The sequence below is a fragment of the Chenopodium album genome, chromosome 24 (assembly GCF_948465745.1).
Source record: "Chenopodium album chromosome 24, dcCheAlbu1.1, whole genome shotgun sequence".
NCBI classification, from domain to species: domain Eukaryota; kingdom Viridiplantae; phylum Streptophyta; class Magnoliopsida; order Caryophyllales; family Amaranthaceae; genus Chenopodium; species Chenopodium album.
The window spans coordinates 29353771-29372222 of NC_137857.1; the positions used below are offsets into that span (position 1 = coordinate 29353771).

The following is an 18452-nucleotide window of genomic DNA, read 5'->3' on the forward strand; positions in this document are numbered from 1 at the left end:
TTACTTCAACTTGTTATTCCTCGGCAAGGTTTTCCTTTCAATAATCACCTTATCTTCAAGCAAAACAAGGCTGCCCAACAAAGTAATTGTTGTGAAACCTTCAGTAGGTAGCCCATGAGCTGCAATTCTTTCAACACGTTGTAACTCCAAATCGTACCAACCATACTCCAAACCATCGATCTCAATCAAAACTCGTCTACCGTCTTTCGAGTAAACAAGAGCCCTAGCACATTTATGAATCCCAACAATCTTCGGGTGAGAAATACAAAACAACTTAACCCAAGACTCTTTGTTTTCATACTCCTTCATTACCCACAATTCAGCATTTACAAGCACTCTATTATCGAATTCATCTAACAAATTACCATTGAAACGACACGAATTAATCATCACACATAAACACCCACCTAGCTCAATCAATAAAAACGTCGAACTAAACATACTCATAAGATTCTCATTATAATTCGGGCATCCAATAAGCGAGAAAGTCTCAGTCGCAAGATCAAATTTAGCAATAAACAGAGACTCAGAATGCGACTCTTGAGTAACAACATAATGTAAACCCTCATTAACAAGAACACCATGATAGTAACCGTAGTAAAGATAGTACGGAATTCCTTCGACACATCTCCAGGAATTATCATTATAACTATAGACTTGAGCTTTATTAGTGGTATTATCAAGTAGTCCAACCCCTTGAACAATCCTCAAAACCTTATAATCGTTGGCTTTGCTATCGTATCCGAACCCGAGAACTATCTTGTTAGGATCATGAGCTGGAATTACGACCGAGGGAAGTTTAAGATGCGAATTTATGAGAGGATTGTACAAGACGACTCTGGTTTTGGAGACGGTGGAAATGCAAACAACGCCGTTGCAGGAGCCGATTAATTGGACACCTTTGTGGGGTTTGAGAGGGTGGTTGAGCTCGGAGAAAGAGAGGCGAATATTATTGTGGGGGTCGAGGTTGAGTTTGGAAAAGTGGAAAGTCGGGTAGAAGAGGAGGAGATGATGATCGGAGTTGGAAATAAGGGATTTGTTGAGGTGGGTTTTGATGAAAATGGGGGTTTTGATTAAGGAATTCCAGGATTTGCAGACGAGTTGACATCGGAGAAGTGATTTGACTGGTAATCGTGAGAGTATTTCGGTGAGTAAATCAGTGGGGAATTCCGCCATTGTTGCTTCAGTTCAAGATTTTGGGTTTATGAGCGTGCAGTTATAGCAGCATATGTGAAATGTGATAGTGTGACAGTAGAATAGATATGAAATTATGAATGTAGTGAAGTTGTTGGTTGGGAATTGAAGGTTGTGGTGGACTAAAAAGTCAAAGTTGGACCGAAGAATACTGTTTTTGTTTTTGTCTACTCGTATTTAAAAAAGCAATTACTTTTGCATGCCCCCGGTTTAGAGTAAAGCATAATACAAGGGACTGAACTTTGCCAAAATGTAATTATAGGGGACTCACCTTTCAAATGTTTGAAAGAGGGGACTATGGCTACTTTTCCGGCCAAGTTTACCTACAACAACCTGTTTCCTTGCTAAAAGGTAAAATTGGAGTTTTTTTTTAAAAAAAATTTTCACTGACATGATTGCAGTGCATTGGGAAACTTCATAGCAGTTGAGTAATTAAAAATAGCCGTTACAAGCAGATTGTGAGGTATTTAAATGGTTGTGTTTGCAACCCAAAAAAGCCAGTAGAATTATTCCAACAAAATTCTTGTAAGTTTTTCCAAAAAACAACAAAAACAAAGGTAATCCCTTCATTGCTGCGACAATTCCATAGCATTTAAGCTAGCACCCTGCAAGATAGTTTTGTATCATTATGTTAATAGAATGGTTTAATTTATAATTGTATAGCTTAGTTGTAATTTAATTTCTGGTGGTTTGTATTTATTTGTTTTGCAGAAAAATGTCGAGGATGAGTGCAACTCCAAGAAGGTGTCACTGTGGGATGATGGTGTCAAGCACTAGGGCATGGACTAAAGACAACCCGGGAAGGCGGTTTTTTGCCTGTCCAGACTATGATGCAGAGATAGATAGAAGGGGATGCAAATATTTTAGGTGGGTGGACACAGACCCTCCTACAACCTGGCAGACTGATGTAATTTTAGGATTAATGGAGGAGAAGCAGCATCTTAAACAAGAGTTGTTATCAATGAGGAAAGAATTGTATGAAGCAAACAAGTACTCAAGGAAGGTTGTTGCTGACTACACTCTGCTGAAGTTAAAACGGGCGGCGAAGTTAGGATGCAGATTTCAAGTGTGGTTTAATGTTGTTGTAATTGTTGTTATTTTCCTTATTTTATATGTAAGGCAATGAATGTAACAAAATAACAAATAGGGATAGGGGTTACCTTATTTCCTCTGACATGATTGCCTTCTCTTCTGGTTTGCAAGGTTCTGTTAGTTTAAGTTTGTAGTTAGATTATGCTAAGTTAAATGAAATATTATATATCAAATATTTTAAATATATGCTACCTGAAGTTGCTGTGATGTTATTGTTGGAGGTTCTTGGCTTTGTTGGCTTGATGGTTGGTACTCTTCTCCCTGAAATGAGTATATTGTTTGATCACCTTCAAAGTCTGAGTAGTAAGCCCTTTGTCCTGTCTGTTGCACAAAAGGAGCAGGCTGCACAGTATGTGAATCAGATCTTGAAGAAGAATTAGGTACTCCTGCCTGCTAGATAACAGCTTGTGTTAATTATATGGAAGTTTTAAAAAAATAAGGAAAAATAACAGTACAGAAGCAACTTAGTTAATTAAATGAACTGTACATTAGCTACTCTTTGAAACCCATTTGGGTATGTGTAAATGCCAAATCCTCTCATGTGCATGGGTTTGTAAGAGTTGGAAGTGTCTTGTTGTTGTTGGTGGTTGCTGGGGTGTGGGATGTTAGAGGTATCTTGTTTGCAGCCTCTTTTGTTGTGGCCTTGCACTCCACAAACACTGCAGGACATCCTAATTCCTGTTTTTCTCAGCTTCCCCGCTGCTGTCATTTCTCCACTTTGCAGCCTCCTTTTCTTTTTTGGCCTGTGAAGTATTTTCTTCAACTTTGGGGGAATAACAACACCATCACTAGGTGGCCACTCCTGAGGACCATTCAAAGGCTCTAACAAAAATTCATAAGCCTTTAAATATGTTGCCTTTGTGAAGTATTGATTAACATAAGGCTCAGGGTTGTCACCTTTGTTCCACATGGCCACAATGGCATGTTTGTAGGGAACACCACTGAGCTCCCACACCCTGCAAGTGCATGTCCTGTTCCCTAAATTGACCACAAATCTTTCTTGTGTTGCACCTTGTCTCACTCCATAAGAACAGCCTCCATTCCAGTAACTATTCCATCCCCTTGCCCAAACTTTATTCCATTCCAATTTCTACTTAATTCTAGGGCATAACACAATCTGTTTTCTCTTGATCTCATCTCTTTTCTTATGTAGTCTCTCCATCAAACCTTCTCTGATGTCTTCAAGCATTGTTATTATTGGTTTGTGTCTGGAGTTGAGTATATATGAGTTAAACACCTCACTCATACTATTATCAACACTCTCACAGCAAGACATTGAAGTGTAAAAGGCTCTACACCATTTCTTGTAATTTCTAGCCATTAAATCCTCAGCTGCATCATTTGAGATTTCCCTCAAAGTGTCAATGTTTGCAGTGAACTCATTCTCAGTACTGCTTTTTGCTATTTTCCAAAATTGTTTTCTGAGCTCCAATCCACCACCCATAACTCCCCTAAAATTGCAGTACACATGTCGAGCGCATACTCTTGACTCTGCTGAGGGAAATACATTTGTTATAGCAGCAAGTAGACCCTTTTGTTGATCAGACATCATAGTGTACCCAGCCCCCTCTGAAGTTCCTAGATCATCTGCTAGCAAATCAAGGAACCAACTCCATGTGTCTGTGCTTTCCATTTCAACCACTACCCAAGCTATTGGAAACATTTGGTTGTTCCCGTCTCTCCCAACAGCCACAAGAAGCTGACCACCAAAAGGACCTTTTAGAAAACATCCATCCAAAGAAATAAAAGGTCTACAACCTGATAAGAATCCTTTTTTCAATGCATCAAAACAGATGTAAACCCTCTGAAAAACATTGCCATCTAGCTTTAGTTTGACTGTGTTGCCCCTGTTGCTTCTCATGATCTCAGCAGCATACCTTGGTAATAAGGCATACTGCTCTTCATACTCTCCAACAATTAAGCCTTGACCCATCTTCCTAGCCTTATAAGCTTTATACCTACTAACTTTGAGCCCTGTCTCTAACCAGATTGTTTCAATTATGTCGTGTACTTTCATGTAAGGATTCACCTTAAACTTACTCTGAAAGGTTTTAGCAATCCACATTGAGGTCAGTCTTTTATTTTTAGAATTCCTCCCACATGTGTGCTCACTTGAATGAGTTTTAACCATGAATGATTTACTCCTTTGATCCCATGATCCCCAGATTTTCCATGGACAACCCTTGTCTTTGTTGGAACAGTGACACCCAATCCTATCAGCTGCATTCTTTGAGTACTTAATCTCTCTGCCTGACTCAATTGAGTGACCTGTTATAGCTTGTCTAAATGCAGCAGCTGTTGCAAATCTTTTCCCCACAAAAAAAAAGGAAGTCCTCTGTGAGTCAGGGTCCCTGTACCTTGCCCTAACACCTGCATCAGGTGCTTCTAGGTAGCCAAAATCAGATTCATCATCTTCTTCTTCTTCTGAATTCTGATCTTGGGACTCAATGTCACTGTCTTGTTCTGAATCACTGATGTATTTGTTTTTTTTGGTGTCTTTTGACTGATCTAACCTTTTCAGCATCTCCATTTCTTCATCATACTGAAGTTGCTTATTTTTCTCCTCCTTTAACATATTCCGAGCATTAATACACTCCACATCATCCTCATCTGAACCCTCAGTGTCATAGTCAATATCAGGATCAGTATCTCTTGGGATGGCTGGGAAACTTGCTAAACCTCCAACACTACTCAACAATCCAACAAATGAACCAGTTCCTAAATTTGTGTTAACACTACTCATGTGGCCCATCTCATGCTCAGTGTAAACATGTATAAGTCTAAACTCCAGCAGTAGTGACAGGAAAGGATCACAAGTTGTGCTATCTAAACCCAAATACCTTATACCAGTCTGCATGTCTTTCCTAGGGTCCAAGTAGTGCAATTTGATAATGTCATTGCAGCCTAAAGAATCAATTACTTCTTTCAAATATTTAGCATCAACAGTCTCAGGTATGTCCTCAAACATCCTTACTCTACCACCATTGTAAACTAAATGTCCACTACCTTGTACCCATTCCCGGCCCCTCCAAAGTGAACAATCAAACAAGGTCTCAGATTCATTTCTTCATACATTTGGTTTTCTGGTTCATTCATCTGATTCAAAATACAAGTGTTTCATCATTTAATTTGCTAAACATAATACAAATGTTTGGTCATTCAATTTGCAAAACAAAATTAAACATATTTCACCATTCCATTTGCCAACAGAAGTAAACAATAATGAACCAAAATAGGGATATGAGTGCAGGATTAAATTAACAACAACACCATAATCAAAGTATAAAAATGGAACTCAGTCCATTAATCCATTCATCATCATTTAAATACTTAATAATTACATCATCATTTGTCCAAAAGATGCATAAACTTCAACCTAAACTACTTCAACTTTGTCATGGCAGTGACAAGCACAAAAACATGTACCATTGCTTGTCACACCACCATACTACATGCCATGACAAAGAAACAGAAACAAGTACTACCCAAATTTTCACATAATTAACTAAAACACTAAAAATTAAAGCTTAACAACCTAGCAGCTACCCAACCCAAAAAACAAAAGCTGCACAGAAAAGACGCCTGGCCCCTAGGCTTCCTCCTCCTCCTTGAACAGCAACGGGAAGCCGTCGAAGTAGACGGTCATGTCCTTGTTGAGCCAAGCGTGGAGGTCCCTCCCATTGTTGTACAGGACATCCGTGAGCACCCACTCTTGGATGGCAGCCCTGGGGCCGTTGAAGGGGTAGCTGAAGACCAAGTGCCTGAGCCTCCACCACATCCTCCATTGCTTGCAGGTCTTTTCAATGGCGTCCCTCCCTTCCCAGTCCACCTTTGGGAACACATGGGTGACCAGCAAGTCCTGCTGGATAAAGAGAAGGTGGGCATCTGCAAGCGCATCCATACCCAGGCCACAAGTTCAGGGAAGTCAGACACTAGTGACTATGGTCTCAAGTCATACAAACAAAAAATATGAAACCCTAACTCCATACTCAAAATATACCTTAAATAAACCATAATAAAATACTTTTTATACTTTTTTTTTTTAAGAAAGTCAACTAATTAATCATATTAAACACCATTTTCAACATCTAAAACAATATTCAACATAATTCACACAAACACCTTTTTCAACATTCTTTTCCATAAAAAGAAGCAATTATTAAACAAAATAAGAAAAAGAACTACTTGTTTAACACCAACAGCAAATAAGACAAACAATAGATTTTCTATACAAATTTATGCACAAAAAACAACAATGTTAAAGGACCACAAACAAAACAGGGGAAGGAATATACCTTCTATGCTTCCCAAACGTGCAACTTTGTTCCCGACCTGTTCCTCGAAGCTGGGACCAACTGGCCAATACATGAGATCACTAGAGAATTTAAGAAAATGTTTGTGGTTGGAGCTTTCTGAAAATGGAGGTACGAGTAATAAAGAAAGGGGAAGATGCTTCTCTTTTATAGAAAAAGTAATGCTCCCAAAGCTTGTAAGAGAAGCTTTGAGTAGAAGCTTCAAGATGCCACTTCGATTCCCGCTCAAATTAATCAACGGCTGCGATTACACACGAAAAACGAAGTTGTCTGCAAATTCAGAAGCATTTAATTTTTTTTTTCTTTTAAACATGGGCAACTTGTAATAACGGGTGAACTCACCGGCAAAAACAGGTCGAACCGGTCACAGTCCCCTCTTTCAAACATTTGAAAGGTGAGTCCCCTATAATTACATTTTGGCAAAGTTCAGTCCCTTGTATTATGCTTTACTCCCCCGGTTTACAATAATTTTATTGTACATCGAAAACTTTGTGGAAAGTGACCCTTTTTTCTTACAAAAGTGACCCTATTTTCTTTATAAAGTGACCTTTTTTTTACAAAAGTGACCCCTTTTTTTCACAAAAATGTTTTTTTTTCACAAAAATGAACCATTTTTTTACAAAAGTGACCCTTTTTTCCATAAAAGTGACCCTTTTTTTCACAAAAGTGACCTTTTTTTTTAGTGACCCATATTTTACAAAAATGCACTACTGTCCGCCAACCTTTTTTTAAAAAAAAAGGTCACAATATTAAGAAAAATACCTTCAATTTTTTCGTTTGAACTAGTAGTTGGAGGAGCAATTGTCTCCTTTGAAAGCTGAACATTCGCATCATATTCGAAAACTAAAATCATTACATGAACATACCTTAAAATAACCAAAAACACAAAAAAAAAAAAAAAGATGACAATACATACCTCAAAATTGGATGGATGTAAAAGAAGAATTAACAAAAGAAATTACAAGATTAAGTTGAAAACCAAGATTAGATAGAAAAATAAGAGTGAAATTGAAGAACCAACAAAAAAAGCAAGAGGAAAGAAAACGAGAGTTGACAACCAAGGAGATAGAAACTAGAAAGAGGGGTAAAGAAGAGGAGAGAGAAAAAGAAGAATAGAGGAAAGAGAAACAGAAGAAAAAAAAAAGCTGGAGAGAGAAAACATGAGAGTGGTAACAAATTTTGAATTTCACATGTGTAATTGAGTTATAACCATAGCCATTCAATAAGTTATCGTAAACCCGCTTTTTTTAAACTTTTGTGTTAAAAAAGTAGACAACTTCCAATAGGTAGCGTTGACTACTTGACTTTGAGGAACTATTCCTTAGTCGAATCCACCTTTACTTCTCAGTTTCTCATACAATCCTTTGCAAAAAAAAGGACCAATCACATGCTCCTAATTGAAAATTTTTAAATAATCATATTCATTGTAATTTGGCACAAGGATTATGAGTGAGATTAGGTAAGGATGAGTGAGAAAGCATTAAATATAAAACAGAAAAAGAGAGTTGATTTACTAAAAAAAACTGACCAAAAATAAAAAGGAGGAATGTAATTTTGAAATACCAAAAATAGAAAGGAGGAATGTAATTTAGGGACGGAGGGAGTAGTAACTAACCAGGAATAATTAACTATAATTAGAGAAACACAATTCTATATGGGCTCCAACATACTAAAATCAACATAATTACATTAAATTTGTCCCCGGGAAGTTTCTTTAGGAAAGAGAGAGTATTTTTTGCAAAGGATACCAATAAGTTGGTATCTAAAGTTAGCAACTCCAAAAGAAAGTTGTTAAGTTTAGATACTCGACTTTGAGTCTCATTTGACAAAAAGAGTGGGCCCTTATTATTATTATAATATGTTTTGTAATTTATTTAAGTTTTAGTTTTATTTTTTTTCCTAAAAAAAACTTATAATATGATTTAGTGGACCATAAATTGGAAGTAACATTAATATACTTTAGAAAGTCTCACCATTGGGAAATTAAACTACACTTGAGTTGCTAAATTGAAAAGTGGGTTGAGTATCACCATTGCAGGTAAAAAACAACTCATTTTGTATTTCAATTAGGGCTGTACACCAGTCCAAAATCGGACCAGACCTGAATGGATCCAGTTAAAATTTTCGGATCCACCTAGCTAGGAAAAACCGAAAATTTTTGGATCCGAAAATTTTAGGCGGATCTACCTTACCCTTTATTGACCCTCCAAATTCATTCGATACCTTTACTAATCCAATGCGTGGTTCCTGCAGGCGGATGCAAGATCTGTATGGTGCATAGGGGTGTCCGTTCGGTTTTCGGTTTGGATTTAGTCCAAATCCGATCCAATCCGAAATATAATTCGGTTTTCAATTTTTCAATCCAATCCGATCTGAATTTCTCCCTTGATCCAATCCGATCCAATCCGAATTAAAATTCGGTTATTTGGATCCGATCCGAAAATCCGAATTATAATACATTATTTTTTAGCTCCTAATACAATTATAAAAATAAAGCTTTAATACAATAAAAGTCTTTAAAATAATGAGTAAAATAAATAGTTACAACGTCAAGTCATTAATGAATTAATACAAAGTCTCCCTAATTTATGTTTTGTATTAGTAAGTATTTGAGCTAAACTTAAAAAAAAAATAAAGAAATTCATATTTATACAAGCTTAATTTTACAATTCGGTTTTCGGTTTGGATTGGATCCAATTAGGGTAAATCCGATCCAATCCGAAAATCCGAATTTCCAAAAAATCTCAATCCGATCCAATTCGATTTATAGTTCGGATCCGATCCGAATTGATAATTCGGTTTGGATTGGATTGGATTTCGGTTTTTATCCGAATTATGGACACCCCTAATGGTGCATCCCTTAAAAAAAAAAAAGCGGAAAGAACATTGTATAGAAATGTAAAGAACATTTAGTTAAAGTGAAAAGAACAACTTATAGAATTGTATAGAACATTGTATAGAAATGTAAAGAACATTCAGTTAAACCGAAAAGAACATGTTATAGAATGTTAAATAATGTTCTTTTTGTTATCAAAAAAAAAAAAAAGGTTCTTTATCTTCATGTTCTTTGATTGTCAATATAATGAACTTTTATTTGTGACATAGACAAACTTTTAAATAAAACGGATGTTTACTAAATTATTGACCAACCGTTATAAAGTGACAATAAAATGCGCAAAAGTTACACAAAAATGCATAAAAGTTGTTATGACATATATTAGAGTAATTTATGCTTAATTGATAAATTTGACAAAAGTGACAATAAATTTGACCAAAGTAACACTAATTTGACAAAAGTGAACATGTTGTTCAGTAAATTACTGAAAATCGGGTGTATACAAAACTTTTCCTGTGACATAATGTTAATTCGGGTCGGGCCGAGCCTTAATATAATATCTTGCGCCCAAACCTGGAAAATAAAGCGGGCTCTTTATTTTCGGGTCGGGTGTCGATTTTTAACTAAAAATGCATTTTTAGGCTTGCCCAAACCCGTCTTATTTTCGGACCGGGCTAAAGTTGATCACCTCTAATTATCATGTTCTTTAGATATATGTAAAGAACCTAAAGTTTGGTTTTTTTTTTTTTTTTTATTTTTATAAAATAGTTATATGTTCTTTACAAAACAAGTATATGTTTATTACAATACAGCTATATGTGATGTTCTTTATAAAATAGCTAGATGTTCTTTATAAAATAACTGTATATTCTTTAGTGAACAACTAAATGTTCATTCCGTTTTTTTAAAAAGAAAACGGATGCACGGAGCATTGTGCATCCGCCTCCATGAAAAAAATTTCACTAATTATCAACCCCCAAAAATATATTTTGGCTCCTTTCATCACCCCCGTCTAGGGATGGCAGTGGATCTAGACCCGACCCGGATCCGTGGATCCAGATCCGTTTTTCACGGATCTGGGTCCTCACATTTTGGACCCGACGGATCCGGGTCGGATCTGGGTCCTGCTGAAAAAAACGGATCTGGATCCGGGTCTAACTCATGGACCCGGACCCGGATCCGTGGATCCGTTTTATAAATTCATTATATAAAAATAAAATAAAAAACTGAAATTTGTTATGGTCACAAACTCACAAGTCACATCTAACAATGAGGGTGGTATCTTCAGTAAATCTCGTGCTTTGTTGCTGATATGTGAAGTAGATTTTGTTCGAATTTTATGTTTTTATTTTAGCACTAATTCTAACAATGAGGGTGGTATCTTCCTTCTTGGTGAATGGAACACATGCGAGGATTAACAAGTATGTTTGTACATAACTACATACTACTGTAGTATTTTATGTTACTGTTGTTGGTCTTTGTCTTGTGCTCCCTTCTCTTGTTCTCTTTCTTTGTATTTTGTTTTTAAAGTAAGATAGTAGTAGTTCAGTTTTGTTTTTGTTTAAAATCCGTTTTTTATTATATTTGTTTCAAAAAAATAGGCAAAATATGTAGGACCCGTTTTGGACCCGGATCCGGACCCAGATCCGTTGGATCCATCGGATCTGGATCCGGGTCTTCATATCCAGACCCGACGGATCCGGGGCGGATCTGGATCCAAGGTTGAAAAACGGATCTGGATCCGGGTCCATCCGGACCCGGTTCAGATCCGACCCGTTGCCATCCCTACCCCCGTCTATATATTCCGGTACTCTTAACCAACCCCCAGAAATATATTCCGGTACCCCTACTCAACCCCCGGAGATATATTCCGGCCACTGCTGCCACTCTCGGTCTCTATACTGACTCCTCTTGTTTTCATCCTGCGGTAGACACTTACTGCCATTCAAAAGTGCCGACTGGTGCGTATTTGTGACTCCTCTCTCATTCTTTCCTTTTTGCACTTTTTTCCCCTAAATTGCTTGATACTTGGTGAATTTTTACAATTTTTTTTTTCAAATTGCTCTAGTAGTTATTTTTGTAGATACATGGTGAATTTTTGTCCTTTTTACAATTTTTTTTTTATTATTTATTTTGGGGCCAAATTTCAGTTACGTTAGGGTTTCTACTGCTCCTCTTTAGAATCTTCTAACCCAATTTTTAATTACTCTTGGTTTTGATAGATTGTTGACAGTAAAGTGATTATTTGACGGGTTAATCTAGAATTTAACTTCTTTTCTATTAGGTTCTTAACATCAGTAACTTTTGTTGTTGCAGGGCATCAGTGTGCTACTTCGTATAGGTTCCATATTGTTCAACAACAAATATGGCGTCGTCTTCTAGTAATATTCCTTCATCTAAGGAGGTATTTTTACGTGTTTATAATCCTGTTAAGGAGAATTTCATTTGGTATCGCACTTTATTAAATTCCTCTGGAGATGATAACTATAAGAAACATGTTAGAGATATGGGATATCGGAAAACAAAACAAAAGACGACGATTGAGCTCTATAAGTTTATCGAGGGTGAACCAGGCGATCCTATAATGCTATTTAATGAATGTTTGACATGTGCTGCGGTTTCACCCTATATTTACTTGTGTGGTTCCCCTGCCCGTGGGAGTAAACTTGTGTGGCGGATTAATACTCGAATAAGAGATAGTAATTGGGAACGTTGTCCCGACTTGACTATAGAAAGATGCAAACCATTTCCCTTTGTTGTTGGCAATAGTATAATTTTCGTTGGTTCTGTCTCGCCTTTGTATATGACATCTCCCTACTCTTCCTTGCCATTAGGCGACGTTCTTGAGGATGCATCAGTGGAGAATTTGCAAGAATGGGAGTCTATGCCTTGTCCACCGGGTGTGAACTCGGAAGAGTTTAGTTTATGTGCAGCACACATAGAAACAAATAAGCTTATTTATGTCCCTTATAAGTCTTCAGCTTTTATGTTTGCATATGATTTCAAAGAAAAGAGTTGGAGTTCTTCAATAGAGGTGAATAAACTAATTTGTTCGAAACCAAAGGCGTTTGTAGTTGATGAGAGTTTTGTATGGTGGGATAATGGTTGTATATACATTTCTGACTTGAATCTCAAGAAAATTTCGAGAAAGTCATGTGCTAGTATGGGTTTGATTGGTGCAGAGTATGCTCCTCTGATTGAGTACAGAGTACAATTTCTTCATATAGAAGGTCATATATTCCTTCTTATTTGGAAGAAAGATTCAACATTTCATTTTCTTGAACTTGAACTTCATCCTTTCATTAATCATGGTCAAATCAAACTCGATGTTTCTATCTGCTCTAAATATGATGTAGAAGATTCTGAATCACATTGTTTTGGTGAATTTCGTCTCATTGATGCAATTGTTATGTGACTTCATCAGCGGGCAAGCTTTCGGTTTTTTTTTTCGGTCATGATAATCAATTGATGATATTTTGTATCAAATCAAGTTTAAGGTGTCGACCAATATCAAGTGGATTCAATGGTGGATTGGTGGGGAGCCAAAGAATTAGCATAATGCAGGAGGATGTTGAGGTTACCATTTCCTACAGATTCCTAAAATGAGGCTACTGGTTACAAGGACGAGTATGAGGCGTCATTTATACAAGTCTCCTAAAACGAAGGTTCATTATATTGTTTTTGTTGATTTATGCTTAATGATAATTAAAGATATATTAGTCTCTTCTGAGACATCTGATAATTAAAGATATATTATTAGTTAAAGTTTTACAATTGCATATGAAACTAGTTTGATTGGGTCATTTATATTGAAATAAAGGGACCACGAGTAATTAATTAACATTACGGTTCCTAGTCATCAACATATACTATAATAATCTTGTTAAACTCGTCCCTTGATATAAAGCCTACTCTTGATTTTATAGTCAAACTTTTAAAAAAATTGACACTTAAGGCCTGTTCTCATTTATTGAAGTGGGCTGAACTGAAGTGAATTATTTGTGAGAGAAGGAAATTAGGAACTAAACTGAAATGAACTGAACTAAAATTAAGGGTCTGTTCTCTTCAGCTTATTTTCAGTTCAGTTCAGTTCAATTCCTATTTTCCTCCTCTCATAAAATATTCAATTCAGTTCAGCTCAGTAAATCAGGGCTTTAAGCTGAAGTAAACAAATGAACTCATTTAGTTGATACTTTACCTTATACACACACACACACTATACAGTAATGAATTTGAGCTAATTTTATAGACAAAATGAGATTACTCTTATAAATAAACCACAATAAAAAATAATTTTGGAGAACGAATGTATCATCAAGTTGAATTGGTGCTCCATATATTTTTAAATTATAATTGTTCTTTCGATATAATTCTAAATTTTATGTGTAATTATTTATTATTTATTTACACTCTCAATGCTTTCCCAATTCACCATATTACTTTGGGGTTGGGGATTCGTCATCCCCCTACCGTCCTCCGCCACTCACTCATTAAAAGCCTAGTTTAATATGATAATTCATCGAATGAAAACCATCAAATTCTCATTTGATATGCTAGCGTTTGCATATCTCAGTTATAATGAATTTGGATCAAACTTATTGTTACAAGTAAGTCAGCCAACATCCTACTTAAACCAAAGACAACACAAAACCAGACTGTAGAAATAAAGAAACGTACTTGCACAACTCGTTGGGTTTCCATACAATCAAACTACCCGTAGAGCTTCTTCTAAGTTCTAACAGCAAGAGCAAGCAGCACGCTGAACAGCTTTTTTCAACAAGCATGCATAACAAGCTAAACTTCTTCATCAAGATCATATTCCATTACTTTTTCCCAGGATTTAAGTGTCTTATCTTCAGTATCAGTTTTGTACAGTGCCAGGCGGTTTATTTTGAAGCTCAAGTTGCCAAGGCTGTCGTCTAATGCATTAGCTCGCTCTTGAGCTTTCTTCTTCTCTTCATCAGTTAAATCCGCATAAAGAAGGCTCATGTGTGGCATGTAAGCTGCACAATTACATGTAGATGTAGATAATCAGAGAAGAGATAACATAGTTCATTAGAATAATCAGGCTAGTAATATTTAGTAAACTGTCATCATATCTGTATACTTCGTATATGATAATATCTGTGGAAATAAAAGAGTCAATCATCCAACTTTTTCAAAGACACTTCTGCTTTCTTTTTCAAAAAACAGATTTAAGGTTGTAGAGTTCAACAATCAGAGTGATGATGTACAAATGCAACAATGTGCAAAAGGAGCTTTTGAATGAACTAAAAGCTACAGCAATCAATAATGTATTTCGCAATGACAGTAACTTAAGATTGCCTAGAATTCATAATCTGCACAAAATATGAATTAACAAGGATAAAGGATCAAATAACCAGAAAGTTAATATATGCCAATAGATTGCAGAGTATAGAAGTATCTGAACAGCATTGTTCTGTAACTTCTGAACTCTGCTTTTCTTCCTGTTTTGAACTTTTTATTATAGGAAGAGGTTCAGGACATTAAAAATAATGGTTTCAGTAAACTTCTATATTCATCTTCTAAAGATAAGTAAGCCAACTTACCAAACTAAATGATGGTACAGATGTTTTAAATTACTTCTATGTTTTCTCATTAAAACTACTGCTGTATGAAGTAATAACATAGAGAACATACATTAATCTCATCTAAAACTTAACCATATCCATCAATTTAACTAAAGCAGTATCCAATTCAACTTACGCGTGGTGCGATTATAACCAAAATGTCCACAGCAATGATCACTGGTTTCAACTACCTGTAAAATTAAATCAATAAACATTCTAAGTCAGATATTATGAAGTAATGTATTGCTCTATTACAACTTAAATTCATCATTATAAGATCTAATATAAATAATAACTTTCTATTAAAAGACTAACTCAACCGAAAGGTTATGTTGATGGTGAAAGCTCCGGTTTGGTTTATATACTCTATCACTTTCCGTTGGTTGATCAAAATTCAGTCAATATGCTTGTAAACTTTTAGTACTCAACTACTTAAAACTCGATTTTACTAATCATCTTTGCAAAAGGCAAATGTAAATGAAAATAACATCCGGTCAAACAAGCCTAGTGAACATCTCAAAGCTGATTGATTGCCTTGAAAATGATCATTCTCAAGAAAAGTTCCATACATATGACACAGACCAATAAATCAACTTCCAATTGAATACTCCGTAAATTACAATTTTCAATTTTTTAAAGTCACCTGAATCATTAACAAACAAAAGCAACAGTATCCAACATCACAAATTATCTACAAAGCTCTTTAATTAATTGAAATACATTATATTTCTAACAGCTACTTCCTCCATTTTCTAATTATAATACCGTAGAATATAAAAATCACGTCTGTCCATGTACAACTTATTCCATTAACATCTCTCGGCAAAAATTTAAATTCGATATATATATATATATATATATATATATATATGTATATATATATATATATATATATATATATATTGTTTTTCTAATTACAAAAGACACGTAAAAGTCAAAATGTTACAATTTAAAAAATCCGAGGAAGTATGATAGTAATAAAAGTACCTGAGGGGTGGTGTCAAGGAGGAGGTAAACACACTGATAGAAAAATGTTCCAGTAGAGACGCCCCTGCCGTGAGCGGTATAAACCTTCAACCCTTCACACGCTGATTTAAATTTAACAACTGCATCTTCTGGATTCAGTGTGATGGCCCCCACAACAGTAACATGAGGATCAAAATCAGGACCGTTGAATTCTGATCGGAGGGTATTCATCACATTTTTCACCCTCTGCTTCACATCTTCTGATGGAAGTCCCCACACCGAATACACTTCTGTTTGGGTCGCCATTTCTTTCTCTCTACAAATTTGACTTTTTTTTTTTTTTTTTTTTTTTTTTTTTTTTTTTCTGAGAATTTTAGGAATTTGTTTGAGTGTTAGTGGGATTTTGAGGATTGTTATGAAGAAATTGGGGAATTTGTTCTGATTAGCAGTGGAAATTGAATATTTGGTTATGTTATTTTTTAATTTGATGGTCAAGTCTTTTTTATTTTGATTTTTGTGATTCGGTGGATGTGCTGTTATTATGTTTGTTTGTCCCATTCATTCGCATGTTTTACGTATACGCTGCTTTTGATCCACTCTAGACCTAATCATGGGCCGGATTGGGATGGGATGGGCTTTGTGAAAAACTTAACCCATTTCGAGCCAAAGATTTGGGCCGATTCCTCTTAATCATTAGAGCAACTCCCTTCACTCCCTTCTAAAAATTTAAAACAAGCTACACTTAAAAAGCTACAAACACGTTCTAAGCATCGACGACAACGTAGCTTCGATCGATCTTTACTTGTTGATATTTCGATTACCGTAGCTGTTGCACGGAGCATAGACACCCCAATCTTACAAGCACATCTTCGTCACAATTTTCGCCATTGCGTAACATCTAAGGTTTTTGCAACAATCTGCTGTAGTGTGACAAGTCGATCCTGCTTTCCTACAATTTGTTGGATTATATTGTTCTTCCAACCAAAGTTGTTCTTTTGCTGCCATTATTTGCTTCATGTAAAGTTCAGCAATTCGTTCATTTCCAAGTTCTTGTATCATAGCCTTCATCATAACTAGAGGCTTTGTCTCAATTGTTGGCTGCACCGTGCCCATCGTAGTACCTGTACAACCAATTTATTATTAATAATAATATCAAACATAGCATGTAAAATAAAATTACTTTTCACACGATAATCAAGTTAATTTATTTTTTTGCAGAATATTAGAACCAAAGAGTAGGGAGGGAAGGGAAAGAAAATATACAAGAGATAGTGAGCACAAGAACTGCTAGTAGAGCCAACTTAGAAGTGGATGTCATCGATTGCTTCTTCATGCTCGCTTCTCTTTTTGATGTGGATGAACACTTAGAACACCAATTATCATCTATTTATACTACTATTCTGCCAAACTACACGAAACAAAATGCACTCAAATAAATATTATCTAGTGTTCGGCTGGGGCGTTCTCCGGGTATTACTTTGATTATTATTATTATTATTATTATTATTATTATTATTATTATTATTATTATTATATCTCAAAAGCACACAAATCATACAACCTACAAAAAATTAGTGGGAAGCTAAGATATAATATGGGCCTCCACTCCTCTAGATACAATATGGGCCCCCATTCCTCTAGCTCTAGCAAATTCTACCCCATGGAAGATAAGAGCAACTGTACATACCCCAATGTCTTGAGTTTTCGAGAAATTCTGGATCCGCTTCAGCAACGCAACCTCCTCCTTTTCTAATTCCCCAAGTGAAGAGATAGAGAAAGGAAGAAAACCATATCCAATTGCCTGACAACTGGATTCGTACTTGACCCGTTTACGACGAGTCGCAACAGCCACAACCCATCTAAGAACAAAGTTAGATAGCCCATATTGGGTCAAAGGAGAAGACCCCGTTAAGTCAACATAGACATCAAGACCACGATCCCAAGATATAAAGTAACACATCTGCAGATTTGAGGCCATGCCTCATTGTTACCTCTGGACAACCCAATGTCAACCTCTTTTCTAGCAGAAATCCTAGATCGATCGCTAACATCAACAAGGAACAATATTGTGCTGATTTTTAATACCCACCATACCAGCACGCGACACCGCGTGATCATCAAAAGTATTCTCAATAATAACCCTTTAACAAGTAGAGCAAGGCGCAGAGAAACATTGAACAATGGAACATCCAATCAGTAGCACAACACACATCGGTAAGTCTTTGCATTCATCATCAGACCCAACCCCGAAATAGGAACCGCTCAAAGCCAAGCAGAGGTGTGATCTCATTGCTGCGATTTCCACAATGCTGATTGTTGAGGAGGTAAAGAAAAGGTGGATTCTCTAGAAGCGGTAACCTTTGTGAAATATACATCTGCCAATTTTTTCATGAGTTTAGGGGCAGCAACCTCACTAGGATTATATTACTCAAAATGTCAAACTCCACCGTTCTATTAAAT

General features: G+C 36.0%; 2 protein-coding genes across 2 annotated transcripts; both read right to left on the bottom strand.

Annotated features, from left to right (window-relative positions):
- LOC145610777 (F-box protein CPR1-like) lies at positions 1-1176 on the bottom strand. The gene has a single exon (XM_081666072.1). It carries the CDS (start codon positions 1174-1176, stop codon positions 1-3), a length of 1176 nt encoding a protein of 391 aa, XP_081522198.1.
- A 12838-nt stretch (positions 1177-14014) lies between these two features.
- On the bottom strand, positions 14015-16511 carry LOC145611894 (cyclic phosphodiesterase-like). The gene is made up of 3 exons (XM_081667277.1): positions 16014-16511; positions 15163-15217; positions 14015-14438 (listed from the first exon to the last, which is right to left on the bottom strand). Exons 1-3 carry the CDS (start codon positions 16296-16298, stop codon positions 14230-14232), a joined length of 549 nt encoding a protein of 182 aa, XP_081523403.1. The 5' UTR covers positions 16299-16511; the 3' UTR covers positions 14015-14229.
- Positions 16512-18452: the final 1941 nt, after the last annotated feature.

What these genes read in the sequence shown, in the direction of transcription:
- LOC145610777 (XM_081666072.1), bottom strand. Translation starts at nt 1,176, where the DNA reads ATGGCGGAATTCCCCACTGATTTACTCACCGAAATACTCTCACGATTA.
- LOC145611894 (XM_081667277.1), bottom strand. Translation starts at nt 16,298, where the DNA reads ATGGCGACCCAAACAGAAGTGTATTCGGTGTGGGGACTTCCATCAGAA. An exon ending in TCCTTGACACCACCCCTCAG is followed by an intron (nt 15,218 to 16,013) that starts GTACTTTTATTA and finishes TTAATTTTACAG; the next exon opens with GTAGTTGAAACCAGTGATCA. An exon ending in TGGTTATAATCGCACCACGC is followed by an intron (nt 14,439 to 15,162) that starts GTAAGTTGAATT and finishes GTAATTGTGCAG; the next exon opens with CTTACATGCCACACATGAGC.